Here is an 18,425-nt window from a genome sequence, read left to right as displayed (position 1 = left end):
CTTTAAGTGTAGTTAAGCTTTGTCTACACCAGGGAGCAGTACCATCACTTTGCTAGAGGTAGAGAAAGTCCTTGAGAACCCATGATGCTCCCACAAAGGGAGCCCAAACCAATGTATACCCACCCACATTTAGAAGACCAAGTATTTTGGCAAACAGCATGTATATGTGCAGCTTGACAAAATAATCATCACACACCTAAGCAAAGTGATGCAGGTATCCTTGCTAATTGGCAGCTGATTTTTTTTTTTTTTTTTTTAAAAAGGAGAAAACCTTTGTTTTAAAAGAGAAATGAGACTTCATGGATGTATTTTTCAAGATTTTACTGCAAACCAATGGGTTTGGTCACAAAAAAATATGATACATATAACCATGTTAATTATATTACATTACAATGATAGTATACATTACAAGTAAGTCTGTAAGTTTAAATATACATCTAGAGTTACAACTGAATGTACAGATCTTTTTTACAATACATACAATTACGAATGAAAAACCCCCAAAACCATAAATAATGCCCATTTTACAGACGACATCTTTTAAACAAAAAGAAAGGAAAAAAAAAAGGAAAGAGAAATAAAGAAAGAAACCAACAGCTTTGACTGACTGCAGCTGGGGCATTTTGGTCCATAAAAACCCTTTCTAAAAATAGAAATCTTTTCATAGCAGCAATGCTTTCTTCAAGCATTTGGATACAAGTAATTGTGAGCCCATTTCAATAATTTTAGTTGACTGTATAGATTTACAAAAAAAATTTCAAAATTACACTTAATTTATCTTCCAAATATGGAAGAAACAAACAATGCCCCACATTGTGGTATCCTGCAAGTGTCACATTGATGCTTTACACTAAGTCCATCTGTAGTACGCAGACCACACGCATACCATTTGTTCACATAGTAAACCCACATAAATGAACTAAGAAACACACTCTGCAACAGGGAAAGCTTTGGAGCTAACAAGATCTCATCAGAAAAAGGCACATTTCATAAAATCCTCATCACGTGCGGATAGATCTTCAGGCAAGGCTTTTCAGAGCATGATTTCAAAACTGCTTGTTCTTATTCCTACAGTCTGCTGTAGCAGCCTATGGCAGCAGTCACTTTTATTTTTCTTTCCCAAGGAGACAGCACCACTTTGGGGGAAGAACAAATGGAAATGAAAAGCCTGTAACGCTCATTCAGAGAGTGATGTGCTCTTCAAAAAAGCTTCCAGCGAACAGTGTAGTTGAAATTAAGGCTGCAAAGCTGCCATGGTGGAAATGTGCAAATTCTGTTTCAAGATGACTGGTCAACTGGCAATTCCACCAGCAGGCCAAACAAAACCAAAAATAATAATTATTATTATTAAAAAGGGAAAGAAAGAAAAATGTTCATAAGAAAGAATCCACGGGTGGGGCATATGAGAAGCCCAAAAAAGCCTCAGCAGCTTCTTTGACACTGGCGGTGATGAGGATGCTGTCTGGAGACTGGCCGATGGAGTTGGGGACTGGCTCATCTGTAAACTCAGGATCAAAGTGCCGCAGGTCACTGGGGCCACTCTGTTGAAAGGAGAGAAATGGAAAGGCATAACATTTAGAACAAGTCTTTATTTTCTTTAAGTGCACAGTTCAATTCAGAATGGGACAAGCACCCTCAATCTGAGACTACCATCTCTGGACAAGTTATTAAACTGAGCTGGAGAAGTGCTCAGACAGTAAAAGAACTACCACAACACTATTCTTAGATACTAATATCTGACAAGCCAAATGTTACTCTGTGCTTGTGAAGCTACTTCCTTTCTGCACCTTACCTTACCCTTTAGTAACATGGGGATAAGAGGGATTATTTTTAAATAGCCATGCAAATGAATCATTTGTCAGAGGCAAAAAAAAAAGCCTGCTAAATTTAGACTGTCCATCAGCAAAAAGCCAGCTACAGCTTATTTTTAACCTTGTCTAGACAGCCACAAGGAAAGGAAAAGCTGTGTTTCCCAAACACAGCTACCTGATTAGTTCCCTCTGGCTTCTGGGCGCCCCACATAGACGTGTAGGAAGCAAAGACACTTTATACATTCTATAATTAGAAGTGATACGTACCACATTTGGGTTAAAAGGGGGAGTAATCTTCTTATTAATGAGATCATCCCAGTTAATTGGGGAGAAGAAGATGTGACTCTTAATCTCCATCTGTTAGGGAGAGAAAAATAGATTAATTCAGACCCCAGCTAATGTAAGTAATATGACCTAGTCATCTTCCTGTGCTGTGCACAGGGAAGAACTGGCCTCTTGGCACTTACAAAGTCCTCCTTGGCGCCAAGCCTCTTTGTCCTATCCTTCTGCAGAAGGCCTTCCAGGAGATGTCTAGCAGAGTTGGTAATATTTGGCTTGAGCTGCAAGGGTTTGTTCAAGATGTTATCATACATTTCTGCTGTGTTCCTGCTGTAGAAGGGCGGCTGTGGGAACAGCAACGGAGAGACCAAAGTTAATGAGGCTGACAACATGCAGGTCTGTGCTGAGAGCACAGGGAAAGCTCAAGAGCAAGCTCGTTTGATCTGACAACAAGGACTTACCAGGCCATACAGCATCTCATACAAGACTGCTCCAAGGCACCACCAGTCCACAGTCCTGTCGTAGGGCTGCTTGTGCAGAACTTCAGGAGCAAGATACTGTGGAAGAAGAGAGCCTTGTTAGCCAAAGCGATCCTTGCAGTTAAGAAACCGCCTCACTGTTGAGTGAAAGCAGCTTACTGAATCCCAGCAACATCTAAGCTACTGGAAAGATACAAGTACTTTATAAACAGGGAGACAGCTTGAAAGCTGTTCTCTCCCTAATCAACAAGCTGTGTCCCCCATGTCCTCACCACAGCCTGATATTACAAGACCCATACTGCCTCCCACTTGTCTAACCCACTGTAAAAATGCACAAGAAGTGTCAGTTCTCACTGCAGGCTGAGGACTGGACGTACCTCGGGTGTGCCGCAGAAGGTGGAGGTTGTGCCGTTGTGCTCTATGTTTTCTTTGCAGAGTCCGAAGTCGGTCAAGACAATGTGCCCTTGAGAATCAAGCAGAATATTCTCTGGCTTCAAGTCACTGTAGGAACAGATGAAAGAACAAAACCACTCATTAGAGCAAGAGCAAGAAGACTGTTTAGCTATTTTTAGCTAATACTGAGGTCAACTTTTTAATACTTATTAAACAAAGGACCTGGATTTTTTTTAGTCTAACAAGCAGAACAACACTGCTTACCGATAAACTATGTTCAGGGAGTGCAGGTAGCCCAGCGCACTGGCAATTTCAGCAGCATAAAATCGGGCTCTTGGTTCCAGGAAGCAACGCTCCCTCTGGAGATGGTAGAACAACTGCAGGAGACAGAAAGAACAAAGTTCTGTAAACGGCGCCAAAGCCTGTTAACAATGCACTTAATTAGACTCAACATATATAGCTAGGGAGAACAATGGCAGGAAATGGCCTAACGATCCTTTGGTAGTTCAAAACTTGGCAGGCTGGAAACATTAACTCTAATAACTTTTCCCTCATGGCTTGTCCCCCTGGAACTCTTATTTAAAAGGAAGGGGTAAAAGCCTACCCTACCACTGTCACATGATAGGAAACAGTATTTAATTTTCTTGCTGCTTACCTCTCCACCATTGATGTAGTCTAGGACAAAATACAATTTGTCTGCAGTTTGGAAGGAGAAGTGAAGTCCGACTAGGAAGGGGTGTTTCACATTTTTCAGCAGGACATTGCGTTCTGACATAATGTGCTTTTCCTGAAAACATGAGAAACCATCAATGTTTAGCAACAGGATTTGCTGAGCAATAGCAGTAAAAATGTATTTGACTGACATCACAACAGCATCACTAAGAAGCAGCTTACCTCCTTCTTTTTCAGGATTGCTTTTTTCTGCAGGACTTTGACAGCATAAAACTGCTCTTCTGCCTTATGCCGTGCAAGGAGAACCTGAAACAGAACAAATCCCCAAAACTGAGCAATACTGAAATACAGAACAAATTGTAAGCAATGAGAAACAACGCTTTCTGATAAATGCTGAGCACTCCTACACTCCTCCAGTTCACCTTGCAAGCTCTTTGCTGGCAATGCCTAAAGCTATCACCACTCCCACAGATAAACAAATCCAGCTTTTACAGCTAGCGTTCTTTCCAAGAGTAAGGCGTATATTCCCCCAAGCTGAAGCACTCCTGCCTCCTCACTCCCTTGCTCTTCTGTGACTTTTAAATGCAGCACCCCGCTCCTGCTTCCCGCAGCTCAGCAGTTGGCCAGGCACAGGGCAGCAGCACATGCCCAGGTCTGTTTTAACTGACCACCTTTCCCCAAAGCCGGTACAGGCACAACCCTCAGACATTACATAGAAGAGCTAAAGAGTAATCAAAATCACAGTAAAAAGAAGTTGAGCTTACCTTCCCAAAACTGCCTTTTCCAATCACTTTTAAGAAATGGAAGTCTGATGGTTTGGCATGTGGGTTGGATGACGGACCAAGATTGATCTGCTGCGAAGGACTGGGCTAGAAAAATAAACACATAGAAACCACTTTTATTAAAACAGCTTGGCGGTGAGAGGCTCAACAGTGCTTCTCTTTTTTTAAAGGATAGATAAAGTGATCACAAAAGAGAGGATCAGCCCTGTCCTTATCACTAAAAAAAGAAATCTAGACATCTGCCATTAAGTTAAACTATTTGGTACTACGCAACAGAAGTGTAACAGCAGTGGTTTACTTAAGAATTCTTTGAGGTCTTAGCTACATTCCACAGTGAAGTTCCAACTAATAAGCTTTATTTTTAAAATCTTCTTCTCCGCTTTAGGAAAATGTTTCAGTCTAACTTAATTACTCTTTTTCCCAGCTACATCAGTGCTACAAACTGAAGTTACACTCGTGATGCTAATTTTGCTACGCTTCTATTACCAGCTCAGTTGATGTTCTAAAAATGCTTCACAGAGCATTAAATCTGCTTACCGGAGGAGAAGGATTAGCGTTCATAAGTTCAGGCTCTTGAGGCTGGGAGATTTTCAGAATAGACTGAACTTCAGGGCTGTAAGGAGAAAAGCATGCATAATCAGTCACCGTAAGTGTCAGGCAGATCTTTCCGCCAGAGGGCAAGCAAGTACCGCGCTGGTGAGAGTTCAGTTTTGGCTTGGACTGTTAAAGAAAGCAACTGAAACAACCTATTCGGCTTGAGAAATAAAATCCATCTAGAGAAAGTAAAATCGGCCATAAAAAGAAATGTCTTTGTGCCGTAAGTACAAATCAAAACAGGGACAGGGCTCTAGAAATCCCATCCGACTCATCTCGCCCAAACCCAGCTCATGAAGAACTGGTGCAAGGTGAGTAATAATACCTCAGGAAGAGCAATTAACTTTTCAGTAACAGTCATGCCAGAGGCATTAGAGTAAACAATTTTTCCTCGGTCTCATAAAACGTAATGGTATTTATTACTGAAACCCGGCCGAAGTGTCTGATACTTACTGTTTGCATGCATAGGAGTTGGTGGCTATCTTCTGAATGAAATCATTCAGCCCCATTCTTCTCTGCTTCATGAAAGCTAAAAAATAAAAGGACAGGAGTGTTAAAAAAATTTAAAAAAAAAAAAATAAAAAAAAATCGCGAAGCCATCTGCCTGTCTTGTTAAAAAAAAAAAAAAAAAAGTACACCACCCAGCAGCATCCCCGCTGCCCGCCTCACCGATGAGGATGGCCACCATGCCCCTCATCTTGGCGTAGGTCAAGGTGGGACCCGACGCCTCGGCTGCCTTCACTGTCATTGCTCTGGGCTTGGAAGGGGAAAAGATGCCGGGACAAGGAGCCGACTGCGACCAGCACCGCACTGCCCCGGAGCGGCCCCCGACAGCGCTTAAGTGGCGGCGGAGCGGGGCGGGACCGGAGAGGGGCGGCGCCGATCGTCCCCCCCCCCCCGGGGGGCCGCCTCCGGGGCCGTCGGGGGGGGGATGAACGGCGCCGCCCCGCTGCCGGCCCCGGGAGACTGATTCCCCCCCCTCCCCGCTCCCCGCTCCGGAGAACAAGATTTCCTGCCCGGTTTGCATTAAAACAAACAAATGTCCCTTCTGTGCGCTGCCCTGATCCCGGCCGGGCCGTTACCGAAAGGGAAAAGGAAAACAAACAAAAGCACAAAAGCGAACCAAAAAAAAAAAATTTTTTTTTCTTTAATGCCAAAAAAGGGGAAAACGTAAGGGAAAATAAATAAATAAATCCCGGTTCGCTGAACTTGGAGGCGGGGGGAGGAAAGGGCTGAGAGGTCTGCTGCTGGAAGTGGTGGGGAGATGACAAGTGCACCAGTGCAAACATCAAAAAAAAAAAAAAAAAAGAAAAAAGAAAAAAAAGGGGAAGGAGGGGAGAAATTGCTTTCCCTTTTGCTTTCCCTATCCACGACCACTCGGGATCACGGTGCGTGGGGCACCGCTGCCGTGCCCCCCCGTGCCCAACACCAGCCTGCCGCTGGGCAGCATCCCTTGGCAGCCGGCCGCACCTCGGGGGGTGACAGCAGCAGGGGCACCCAGCGAGGTGGGCGCAGGTCTCCAAAAGCGCCTTACAGCGCTGGAAGAAGGAGGGAAAGGGGTCGGGGTCCCTCCGGGAGATGGGGGGGGGGGGATCCCTGGCGCCCCAGTGCGGGCGCAGCGGCGCCGGGAAGGGCAGGGGCGAGGGGAGCGGCTGCTGGGGCTCTGCCTGCTCCCACTTGTCGCTTTCCTCGCGCCTGTCGCCAAAACCGCCGCTATCAGCGGAGGCAGAAATTGAAGAGAGAAAAGAGAAAAGAAAGGCGAAAAAAAAAAAGAAACCCCAGGCTCTGCCACAGCCCCCGGTGCCCCGCACAACCTGCCGCGGGTCGCGGCGCCCCTCACGCCCCCTCCTCCCCCCCGTGTCCCCCGGTGCCCCCCGTCACCTTTGAGCGACGACTTCTCCTCCTTGCCCCTCATCTCCGCCGCGGGGCCGTGCTCTGCGCTCAGCAGCCGGGGGCGGGCTGAGGCCGGCCGAGTGCCCGGCCCGGGGGCAGGGGGAGGCGGCGGGGGTGGGAGGGGGGGGCGGAGGGGCCGGGCGCCGCTGCCGCTGCCCCGCTTAGGATCGCGGTGCCGAGGGCGCTCCGGGAGCGTTATAAACGCGGACACGGGCCGCCCCGCACACTCTGCCCCGTTGCAACATCGCCCTCAAAATTACTGTCATCAGCGGCAGCCGCGCACACCCCGCCGCGGGGGGGCCGGCCCTGCCCTGCCCTCCGACACCCGCCCCGGCCCCGCGGCGGCGCCAGGAGGCGCTGCCCGCACCCGCTGCGAGCCGCCGCGCACCGGGACCCCCCCCCCGGTCCCCGTCCCCATCCCCGTTCCCCTCCTTTCCCCGGCCGGGCCCCGAGCCAAGGCGGGCGGAGGAGGCGGCCCCGGGTCCGCTCCCGCCCCCGGGCGCCGAGCCGCGGCTGCCGGCAGCGCTTCCCCGCCGGCCGGATAGCGCCGGGCCGGGCACGGCCCCCAGCGCCTTCCGCCGGCAGCGCCCCGGCGGCGCCCCCCCGGCCGCCGCCCGGCTCGGGACACCGCTGTCCGGCCGTCCGTCCGTCTGTCCGGCCGTCGGTTCGCCCCCCCTACACACACGCACTTGTCCGCCTCCGCACCGGGTACTCGGCGGCTCGGTGCGGTGGGAGGTTGTCAGCTGCCAAAGCCGGGTCTCAGGAGCCCGGGATGCGCTTAGCAAGCCCCCAAAATCGCGTTTTAAAGCTTTTCCTGACGGTGATGGCTGCAGTTGGAACGGAAGACGGAGCTCAAGCAAAGGAAAGGTGGCCAAGAGGCATCCCGTTACTCGAGGGCCGGCTGTTCTGGAAAAGGGTCGGGCATTGTGCAAAGGTCGCCAAACTGCAAGGGTTTGCATCGGGAGTTTGTATAGGCGCTGATAAGTAAAGGCAAGAGAAGAGCGAAAATAATTGCAATAATATTTCTCACTCCCATTACGTTTCGCCCCGAGATTACAATTCTGACAAATTGTCCCGAGCTTCTAAAATTTCCAAATAAAAAATTTATGCTTTTTCAAAGACAAATGAATAAAGTAAAAGGTGGACATGCAAAATGCAAAAGTAAACGGAGACTCCACACCGGCAGTAGGAACAGTTGCGGAACAGCTCGCTGCAGGATGTGCGCACACCGAAGTGTGGGTGGGTTGGGTAATGGCTGGGTGAATGAATGACAAAAGAATACTTGAGGGCAGTGGAGTACAAAGGCAGTGTGCCTGACCCAGAATGTTCCTCAACCGCGAACGAACGCCCGGAAGCCAGGGGTGTTTTGGGGGCGAATCACTGACCAGTTGCCTGTTCCTGCTGTCAGCCTTAGCAGGGGACTGTTAGCTGGTGCTGGGAACCCCGTATGCTGAGCTACATGGACCTGGGGCTGAGGCATTCGTTCTGATATTACCTGTCTGAGTGGCATGGTGCTGGGTCTGTGCTCACAGAATTTAACCAACTCACAAAGCCCCAGGACCTGCTGCTTGCTGGTAAGAAGAAAAGAAGAGAGAGAGACGATTGGATTTTGTAATGTAATATGAAGCGTGACGCTGCCAAATGGCTCGGTTCCACGTAAAAGTAGCACCAGGTGAGCAGGCTCTCATCAGCCTCCTCACCGTGCCAGCATTCAGACCAGGGTCCTGCTGTGGGGAGGTGAGAAATGCAGAAAGACACAGACTGACAGACCCTTAGGCGATGCAGGCATAAGGGCAGAGTGGGCTGGCTTGCCTGTATGAGGCAGGTATGGGTAACCTTAGGGTCCTATAGGGATGTGATTCAGTTCATCTTCAACAAACAGGCACATTACCAGCGTGGGCCTATGCTGTTTGAAACACTTTCAGCAGCTGCTGGCCTGTGGAAATTTGTCTCCCTCAAGACTTGCTGTTTGGGGGGATTCTTCATCTGCAGGGGACGGGTGTTAGTCCTGCCTGGCAGTGCTTGCTGGGTGCACAGAAACTTTCCCCTCTTGCCCTTCAGGAAGGTGAAAGGCTCCCACAGCCTGCATGGTAATCATAATTTGTGAGCTCTCTTCCTCTGATTCTCATTGTACTGGTACTCATTGTCCGCTGCGGGGCAAGATTTACGCATGTCCTTCAGTGCCTCCATCCTTGAGGAATTAGATTCTCAGATAGCTTCTGAACTTCATCTTGGCAATGAATTCAGTGCTAAAGGAAAGAATTCCTGCTTACTTATCTTGCTGAATATAGATGTTAGGATGTGGCAGGTTGAACTGTTCCTAGAATTGCTTGGCTGACTCTGGACGGAAGCTTCCCCAAATTCTGCAAATATTTTCAGCAATATTTGGGTTCGGGTTAATTAAACAAAGATGGAATTCAAGCCTTGGACTGCAACAGTGACTCTGCCCCCAAATGCAAAAGGAGATTGCTCTGAAGCGAAATCTCGAAAGCTTTTATTTTCCTCCCCTAAATCCCCAGCAAACAAGTTCTTGCCTCTGACCTTGTAATTAAGTTTCGTGTGCGACAGCCAAAACTTTCAGTCAAGACCTTCAGGCTGTCCCTACAAACAGTCTCTACAAGTAGCAGCAAACAGATAAGGACTGAATAACAGCTTTAATAACAACCCAAACAGAGATTTTAAATCAGGATATTTCGAGTGCTGTCAACAGGTCTGCTAGACGTTGTTCTGACAGAAGGGTATTGACTGAAACCCCTATTGATCTGGAAACATCTAATTGATTTCAGTCTCATATTTTGCCAAACACAAATTTGGAACATCTTTTATTTTACTTTTCTGGTGTGTACAGAGCAGGTTTACTGCATCGTCAATAAGAGGCTTTAGTGCCAAGGGATTACGCTCACAGGATCACAGAGTGATGCAGGGCTGTACTGAGAAAAAAAAAAAAAAAAAAAGTAATTCCTGTCCTTGTAGAAAGCAGTGGAAAATTACAGCATCCTTTAGATGCACTGACCTCTAGTTAAAAGAGCTGGTAAGTGATGTCCCTAACTTCCATTTTAACTCCAGCACACTGATTTGAGTCAAATGTAGTTGACTTTATGAGCAAATGATGCTGGCATTTGCATGTCTTGCTCTGAGTGTGCCCCCCATCAAAAAAAATAAATAATATAAATCCTTGCATTATTGAACAGTCTCTCTAGTTTAGGGTCCTCATAAAAACAGGTTAGATGACAGATACTTGAATTCATTATTGTTGTTATGAACTTAAAATAATGCGCTGTGACTGAGTAGAGTTTGGTCTTATCAGAATTGAATAATGCTAGTATGGTAAATGAGGTGAAAACATCAGATGCCAAGATGATAAAAACGGCTCGTGAGAAAGATGATTCTTCATCATGCTGTAAAGTCTCTCTGCTGCTCTCCTTCGGCCACAAGTCAGCCTAATGTGAGCAGTGGGTATGTGCTCCAGAAGGAAGAGTGTAACAAGCACTGTCTGCTGACTCTAGCACTCGGACTTCCCTTGAAAACTTTAGCTGTTGAAGGATAATAGCAGAGATGGATTTAGGCATTCTCTGTTGAGAGTACAACTGGAACAACTTTCCTTATACCTCTTGCTTAAATATATGTGTTAATACAAGTGATAACTGATCTAACCTAGCAATCAGATCACCTGTCTTTCCCCTATCACTTCATCTAGTGTTCCACAAGGTGTTTCCTACCATGATATCGCAGTGCCTTTTATGTATTTACAAAGCCCCCATCATCATTGTAGTTCGTTATCTTAAAAGGAAGATCTCTTTAAGCCTGTAAGCCCTCCAGCAACCTTGAGTTAAGGTACTAAATGCCATAAATAGTGAGCAAATTAGTCAAATTGAGGATTTTTTACTAGAGAGAGGTTCAGTTGGCTGCTAACTCAAAACAGCAACTCGAATTCCCTGAGGTGAATTGGATATGCAAACAGAGGTGTGCTAAAGGCAGACTCACGCTGTCAGGTCTCAATGCTTTTCGTCTTGGTGATACCACCCGTCTCTTGCCATCGCATCAACTGCTTTAATATTCCTCACTATTTCTATGAAGTTTTCTTTCAGGAGGCTCTCTGGGCAGAAGGATGCTCACCATGCACGTTAAACCAGGCTTTATTTGTGGGGATTTATCTTCAGCAATGGGAACACATTTATCCAGTTTTAGGATGTATTTATTACCTAGTTATCTGGTTGTTTTCAGTGTGGTTATTACCTATTTCTCAGGGTAGAATAATTAGTCTAACCTAGAGGGTGAGGAAAGAAGCGTCAATTTTGCCCTAGGCAAGTGGTCCAAAGCAGTGTCCAAATATGCATTTTTGTATTCATACTCTATACATTTACCCTTCTTAAGTTTGGGCATTTGTGGTAGGCATATAGTCACCAAGGGTACCCACCTTGGTCAGAAGAGAGAAATAAGCACCCCGGAGGCCACTCAGTGAATCTATGGCCTAAATCAGGCAGTGCCTAATACGTAGTTGAAGGAATTAGGGCCTGAAACCCACAGATAGGTAGAGGCTCTTTTGAATCTCAGGTGATTATTTTTGTTATTTCTGAAGCTTCACAGGTAAGAGATGTGGAATTGCTTTAGAGGATCATGTCTTCAACATACCTGGAGAGAGCTGACACTCTAGCCATTTTTCCCCTGATTTATATATGTTTATATAAAAAGATAAAATCTTAGGGCAAGTTTAAATACTGTACATGGTATGCAGAGATTCCTGGCATGCCTCAGTTCAGTCTAGCTATGGACGTGGAAGAAGACTTGTAACATTAGTATAATGCTCCATTGTGCTCCTCAAGGATCAGTTATACGTCTTGGTTTCACATTGGTATCCCTGCATGGTTCTGTGTTGTGCTGGACAGACAAGACATACCAGCTTTCTTGAAATTATCTGATGTACCTTGCCTTGTGCTGTGCCTGATAGCATCTCAGTGAGATCTAGAAGAATTACTTCTATTTTATACAAGTGGGAATTAAACCACAGGGTAGACAATGTGTCTCATCCACGGGAAGTCTGCGGCAGAACTGAAAATTAAATGCAGAGTAAACTTTCCCCCACTCTATTAAGGGGATTAAGATTAGGACAGATGATCTCCAGAGGTCCCTTCCAACCTAAACCATTCTGTGATTCTGTGATTGCTCTGCAGCATTATGTATTCTGTATCTCCCAACTATATATTCCTTATCTGCCAACATCATGTGAGTTGTTACATGCATTGTAAGTAGACAATTTAGGATGGTAAGATCACTTTCAACCAGAGCAGGCACTGCAGGCGTCTGCTGTACCTTGGTGGATCCCACCTAGATATCCAGCATTACTGTAGCCCTGGTCCCCTTCCCAACAGCAACAACTGCCCACAAAGAAATATGTGGGACTTAGAAACACTGACAACTAAAAACTATTCTTATGATTCAGGAAAGGACCTGAATCCAGATCTGTGGGGAAGAGAAGGATCCATATCTGTATCCGCATTTAACTGGCAACTGGGAACATCACCTATCTCAGAAATGCCAGGAAAGTGCTTTTCCCACAGCACAGGATCACCACAGAGAATATTACTGTAAGACAAAAAAGTCCCACAGCTGTTTCACAGGCACATACAGAAAGAGCCAGCCACAAACATCTGCAGCGTGAATTTCTTTTTTTCACTTCCAGATACTATTTTCAAACCTGCGCAGTCATTCACTACACTGTGAATCTCTTTGTAGTACTCCAATTAACCCAAATCTTTTTAACACCTTAAGCCCTAAAGTAATCCTAAAGTAATTTGGGAAGCTTTGATATGGGCTTTGTTTACTTTGATAGAAGCTGTCTTTTTTTTTTTTTTTTTTTTTTTTTTTTTTGATAAGTGCTTTACATGATTAAGAAGAAAAGAAAGGAGAGGTTAATTTCAGGCAACCAAGCTCAAATGTTTTGGCCATAAGTTTACTAGACTTCAGGGCCAAAAAGAGCTACTAGGACACATGTCCTGGCTCTCTGCATAACATGGGCTTGCATTTGTTCCTACATATCTCAGGTCCAGCAACTTTACCTCTGAAGTTTCTTGTCTCTTTCTCTTAACGCAAGCTTGACTGTCTCAACATTTTCATCCAGTTCAAGGATAATCATCAGGAGGTTTTGACAAGCACAGACACCCACCCATGCCTAATCATGCAGCTGACCACAGGCTGTGTACGTGACCCTTCCAGCCTTCAGCAAGGGCTTCCTCGCCCCGGTGCATCTACAGCTGCTCGTCAACACCTGCAGGGTGGGTGTTACCAGCCCGTGGGTCGGCTGGCAGGTCTCCACAGGGAGCTCCCACTGCCTGCATCAGTCAGCCAGGTGATGAGCACCTGGGCACGGTCTCTGCAGCTGGCACAGCTGGAGCCAGAGGCAGGCCAAGGTCCCAGCCTGCTTGGCCAGCGTGTGAGGCAAACAGTGAGTGCAACACCGCTGATCTTACACGCATCAGCTGCCTTGTCATTTTAACCTCATAAAAAAGGGATGCAGATGTGGAAGTGTACCACTCCAAACAGTTGCTGCTACTTCTGTAACATTTCCCATCAGAACCTTACAGCACTTTGATTTGTTCAGGAAATAGCTGCATACAGGAACAGGGAACAGGAGGTCTAGCATATGGGATTACCGCTGAATGCAGTGTGACACTGACCTCCATACCTGCAGTGAGATGAACACAACACCTCTCTGCTCTGCTGAGCTGAATAGCATGTGTCAATCTTTCATAAAAGGCAGCTTTAATAATGCTGAAGAATATTGGAAAGGGAAAGGAATGGAAAGGAAGGAGGGAAGGGAAGGAAAAAGGAGAAAGGGAATTAACTCTTTTTTTTTTTTTTTAATCAGGGGACTAGGAAAAACAACTCCTAGAACTTGGGCGTGGTCAGCTTGTTGCAATATGTGAAATGTTACCAAGCACTTCCTATTTTATAGACATCAGAGTTCTTCAGAAATAACAGCTAATGTTTCAGATGAAGAAATTGAAAAATAAAAGTGCTAAGCAAATTACTGTACAGTGAGACAGAGGATCAAAAACAAAGCTTTTGGCCTTTGGTATTGTACCACTTATGTCAACAAGTGAATCAGTGAGCGTGAATACACAGTTCAAATATGGAAAGTCTATGCACAATGTAGCTACCAATGGCAGCTTTAGTTGCCTTAGTTGCTTCCAAAGTATAGCATTAAGGACTTTTTCACAATTACATTAAATTGTATTACTAGTACAATATTAGCAGTTTTCACTTAGTCATGATATTCACTTATGCTTGTTTTTATCCAGTGATCTTTAAGCCCTCACACAGGCAAATATTAACAGTGACATTTCAAAGCATGAAGACATGGGGAAGTTGGGTCACTTGGGTCATTGTCATATGACGAGCCCAATATAGAATAAGCATCTTGCAGGGCTTGTGACTTCTATCCCATGCTCCCCACTTCAGACATACAGCCCACCTCCTGCAAGGCGCAGAACTAGACTGACAGTAGTTCTGCTCATTTAGTGACTGACCCAGACTGACTGACTCAAAACAGGCATTGAAATCTCAGCTGTTGGTCTCTGAATCAATAAAATGCTGTCCTCTTTCAGTCTCCATCAGATTTGCAAGTAATGCTCTAGTTTTGACCCATTTCCTAATTTTGAAATTCTTAGTGCTTTTCACAGAATTGCAATAAAGGCAGACAAGAAAAGAACAGAGATAGGAAATGCATTTCTCAGAACGGAAAAAATGTCAGTGTTTCAGATACGGAAGTATAAAATACACAGAGCTGCATCTGCCAGATTCAGCTGAGTAGTAACTCTCTGTATCTGCATAATCCTTTTTTGATTCCACTTAATCTGCTTCAAAATGGATAGTACGTGGCAGTAAAATATGCTCAGCTTTGTCTGGAGATATCACTCTGAAGTGTTTTTTACAGAATACAGTCTTCTCATCTTCAGTATTATGTATACATATGTAGTTATTACTGTGATCATGTTTTTCATTTAATATGTATTTATTCTCTCTTATTTAACTCTTCTAATTTGAACAGCATACATAGAACTTATAGCTCTTTCATCTAGTTTCAGGTCACACTGATGAAAGATCTGTAATCACTCAAGCCCCAGAGCAACAGCCCTGGTTGTTCCAAGTGTTTGTCTTTAGGTGCTGCAACCACAACTAGCAAACTTCCAAGTTGCTTAGGCAGTGTGACCTGAGTCATAGAATAATAGAAAGGACTTCTATTCATGCTTTTCTGTTCACTGGAACATACTTAAATGTACAGTAATGACTAATGGAGTAGTGAACACAGTTGTTAAAGACAGCTTAATAGGAAAATGTGATTTTTTCAGGGGTGGGGGTTGTTAGGATTTTAGAAACTGTGAGAACCAAAATTGATTCATTAATATAATGAGGTTTTGTTTCTTAATCCACATTTTTATTCTCAGATGTGGTGTTTTTAAATATAAAAGAATTTTATGGTACTGAGACATCAGATTCCATTTTGTTGTATAAACCTATTTCTGGCTGCTGGGATAGGAAAAAAGAACTTCTCTGAGTTTTTTGAGTTTCTTGTGTATTCCCCTTTAGCAGTGTCTCTCCAATTCTGTTTGCTCATGGGTTGTTTAGGTTTTTGGAAAACTATCCACAGACCACCTTGTATGATACAACTATAACATTTTAATACTTAAACAGCTATAATTAAGCTATGCTTTGAGTGTTCACTCACTTGCCTTTTCCAAGAATGTTTTGAGAATATTATTACTTTGATTTCCTTGTTATCTTTGCTTGACTGATTACTTAAGAAGATTTGTGACTACTTTTCAGGTCTCCACCTGATGTTTAATGGACTGCTGGCACGGCAGAGGCCACAGGCTGAGAAATACCTGACAGTGACCATTACTGAAGATGAGATACTAGGTCAAACGGGACTTTGATTGGACCAAAATGGCAATTCAGATGTTCTGAAGGCAATTTGAGAACGCTAAGCTGATTAAAAACTATTTTACGTTTTCCGTTTTATCAATATGTTACAGCTATTGACTTGTAAAATTCCTTTCATCACTCACGATCATTTTCCCAGAAGATCTTTAAATGGCTTCCAAAATCAAATTTTACTTTGAATTGGCTCTGCAGGAAGAAAAACAGGCTTCCAGGCCGTATGCCATCATTTACCAGCATGGCTCAGCATCCCGACAGTTATGTGGGGCCGACTTGTAAGAAATGTGGAATAACTGAGACGAACAACTGAGATGCTGAATTCATTTCACAAACCAAAATATTTGGACTGCTAGAAAAAGAAGAAAAAAAAAAAAGAAAAAAAAAAAGGAACTGGTGTGGGAGTAAGTGGGGAACTCCATATAGAAACAGGAAGTATCGTGTGGCTGATAGGAAACGGGTGCAAAGCATCTGTTTTGGTAGTATTTTCGCTTGTTTTGGGGGTATTTCCATAGTGAACTGGAAATTGGCCTTGCGTGTAGGTATTACTTCACTGCCGAGTGAAAGGAAGGCACTAATTTGGAGCGCAGCACAGCAGCTGTCAGCATTACTGCACAGCAACACCACACAACAGCTGAAGGCCGCTCGTGCAAAACACAACATCCCACTGAGGCTGTGGATGATTGTAGAGCTGCTCTGACCTGCCATAAAGCATAATCAGCCCTCTGACTTCTATAAAACCAGAAAGCTGTCTTCCAGGCTGTCTTTCTGACTGGAGTCACTTCTGCCTCCAGAAATGCTGGGATATAGCCCCATCGACACTACAAAAACTACAAGGCAGCAAGGTGCAAACATGACAAAAGCACTTTGTGATCCTGTCTGGCAAAGCGCTTTACCACACACGGATCTGACAGGAGGGAAGCGTAGCCCTCCTGTTTCCGTAATTATTAGCTGGTGGCCGGTCTGGAGCACACTCCCAAGCCCTGTGGCGTCAGGGCTGTTTGCTCCTTTGGTTTTGTCACAAGATTTGTTTATCTATTTATTTATTTTCACAGAAGTCAAGTCCAAAAATACGACAGATTTCCTTGTGTAAGTGAAGTTCTACTGAGGCAGTAGGTCTTGAACAAGTTGTTTGTCAGACCTCCGCAGAGCTCTGGGGAGGGTAGTGTGCTGCCCTTGATACGATGAAGTCATTTTTAGAGGAAGTCCTTGTACGGATGATTTACTCATTGCTTTGGAAGATTTTAAGTAGCATTTCCACCAGGACCAATTCATATTCCAGATTTGATTCTCAGTTATTTTTCAGTCATCTATCAGTTTTTCAGTTATCTATCTGGGAGGTGGAGGTAAGCTTGGATTTGCTGGTGTGATTGGGCACCACTGCAAGCTCAGACAAAATCCCTGACAGAAGGCTATTTTAGACCTCCCCCTCCATGACAGAAGTGTTCTGCTCTTACAGAGTTATAAACGGACTGAAATAAATGAAAGATATATTTCAAGTGCTGTCACTGCAAAGCTCCTAAGAAGCATATTTAATGAGATGTATAACAAGGCAATTATTTGGAAGACTCTTTTTGCCATTGGCTTTCCTCTCTTTGAAGAAATAAACTTGCAGCTTAAATGATTTCAAATACGGCCCATCACTGTTTGCTAAATAGATCATGTTAATTTACATTTGTCTGGGATCACAATGTAGCAGTAGTGACAGGGCATAACTTACTTCACTGTTCCCTTCCCCCTCTTTTTATTCTTGTTTTGTCTTCTTTCTGTCCTTTTCAGAATCACAAAATGGCGGAGGCTGGAAGGGCCCTCTTGAGGCAGTCTTGACCCCAACCCCTGCTCAAGCAGGAACACCCAGAGCAGGGTGCCCAGGACCATGTCCAGGCAGCTTCTGAAGATCTCCAAGGAGGAGATTCCAAAGCCTTTCTGGGCAACCTGTGCCAGAGCTCTGTCACCCGCACAGTACAGAAGTGCTTCCTGACAGAACCTCCCGTGTTTCAGTTTTTGTCCATGGCTTCTTGTCCTGGCACTGGGCACCACTAAAAAGAGCCTGGCTCCTTCTTTACCGCACTTCCCTTCAGGTATATATATACTTTGATGATATTCTCCCTGAGCCTTCTCTTCTCCAGGCTGAACAGTCCCAGGTCTCAGTCTCTCCTCATAGGAGAGATGCTCCAGTACCTTCATCATCTTCATAGCACTGTGTTGGACTCCTTCTGGAATGTCCATGACTCTTGTTCTGTGGAGCCCAGAAGTGGGCACAGAACGCCAAGTGTGGCCTCACCAGTACTGAATAGAAGGGAAGGATCAACTCCCTTGACCTGCTGGCAACACTGCCTGATAGAGCCTAGGGTACCAGTGCCCTTCTTTGCTACAAGGACACATTGCTGGCTCATGTTCAACTTGTTCTTTTTCTGACAAGCTGCTTTCCAGATGGGTGGCCCCCAGCTTGTCCTTGGAGTGATCTTTTTTTCCTTAATCTTTTCCTGCATTTCACTTTGTTTCCACCTTCATACCTTCTTTTCTTTCTCACTGTTCCTATTTGAAGACAGCACTCTGAAAGCAACATCACCAGCTACAGTCACCTT

The 18,425-nt window shown here is 45.1% G+C and overlaps 1 protein-coding gene across 2 annotated transcripts; it reads right to left on the bottom strand.

Annotated features, from left to right (window-relative positions):
* Positions 1-304: 304 nt before the first annotated feature.
* On the bottom strand, positions 305-7,051 carry SGK1 (serum/glucocorticoid regulated kinase 1). Of its 2 annotated transcripts, none has more exons than XM_038176238.2 (12): positions 6,892-7,051; positions 5,464-5,539; positions 4,954-5,029; positions 4,399-4,503; positions 3,857-3,940; positions 3,618-3,749; positions 3,227-3,339; positions 2,947-3,070; positions 2,552-2,647; positions 2,279-2,434; positions 2,079-2,168; positions 305-1,541 (listed from the first exon to the last, which is right to left on the bottom strand). In XM_038176238.2, exons 1-12 carry the CDS (start codon positions 6,923-6,925, stop codon positions 1,374-1,376), a joined length of 1,254 nt encoding a protein of 417 aa, XP_038032166.1. In that variant the 5' UTR covers positions 6,926-7,051; the 3' UTR covers positions 305-1,373. The 2 variants fall into 2 exon arrangements, with proteins under 2 accessions (XP_038032166.1, XP_027310294.2); XM_027454493.3 differs by lacking the exon at positions 6,892-7,051 and adding an exon at positions 5,680-5,838.
* Between the last annotated feature and the right edge of the window lie 11,374 nt (positions 7,052-18,425).

Source organism: Anas platyrhynchos, chromosome 3, assembly GCF_047663525.1.
Source record: "Anas platyrhynchos isolate ZD024472 breed Pekin duck chromosome 3, IASCAAS_PekinDuck_T2T, whole genome shotgun sequence".
Lineage (NCBI taxonomy): Eukaryota > Metazoa > Chordata > Aves > Anseriformes > Anatidae > Anas > Anas platyrhynchos.
The sequence above is the reverse complement of the archived record's forward strand: the minus strand, read 5'-3'. Positions and strand labels throughout refer to the sequence as shown.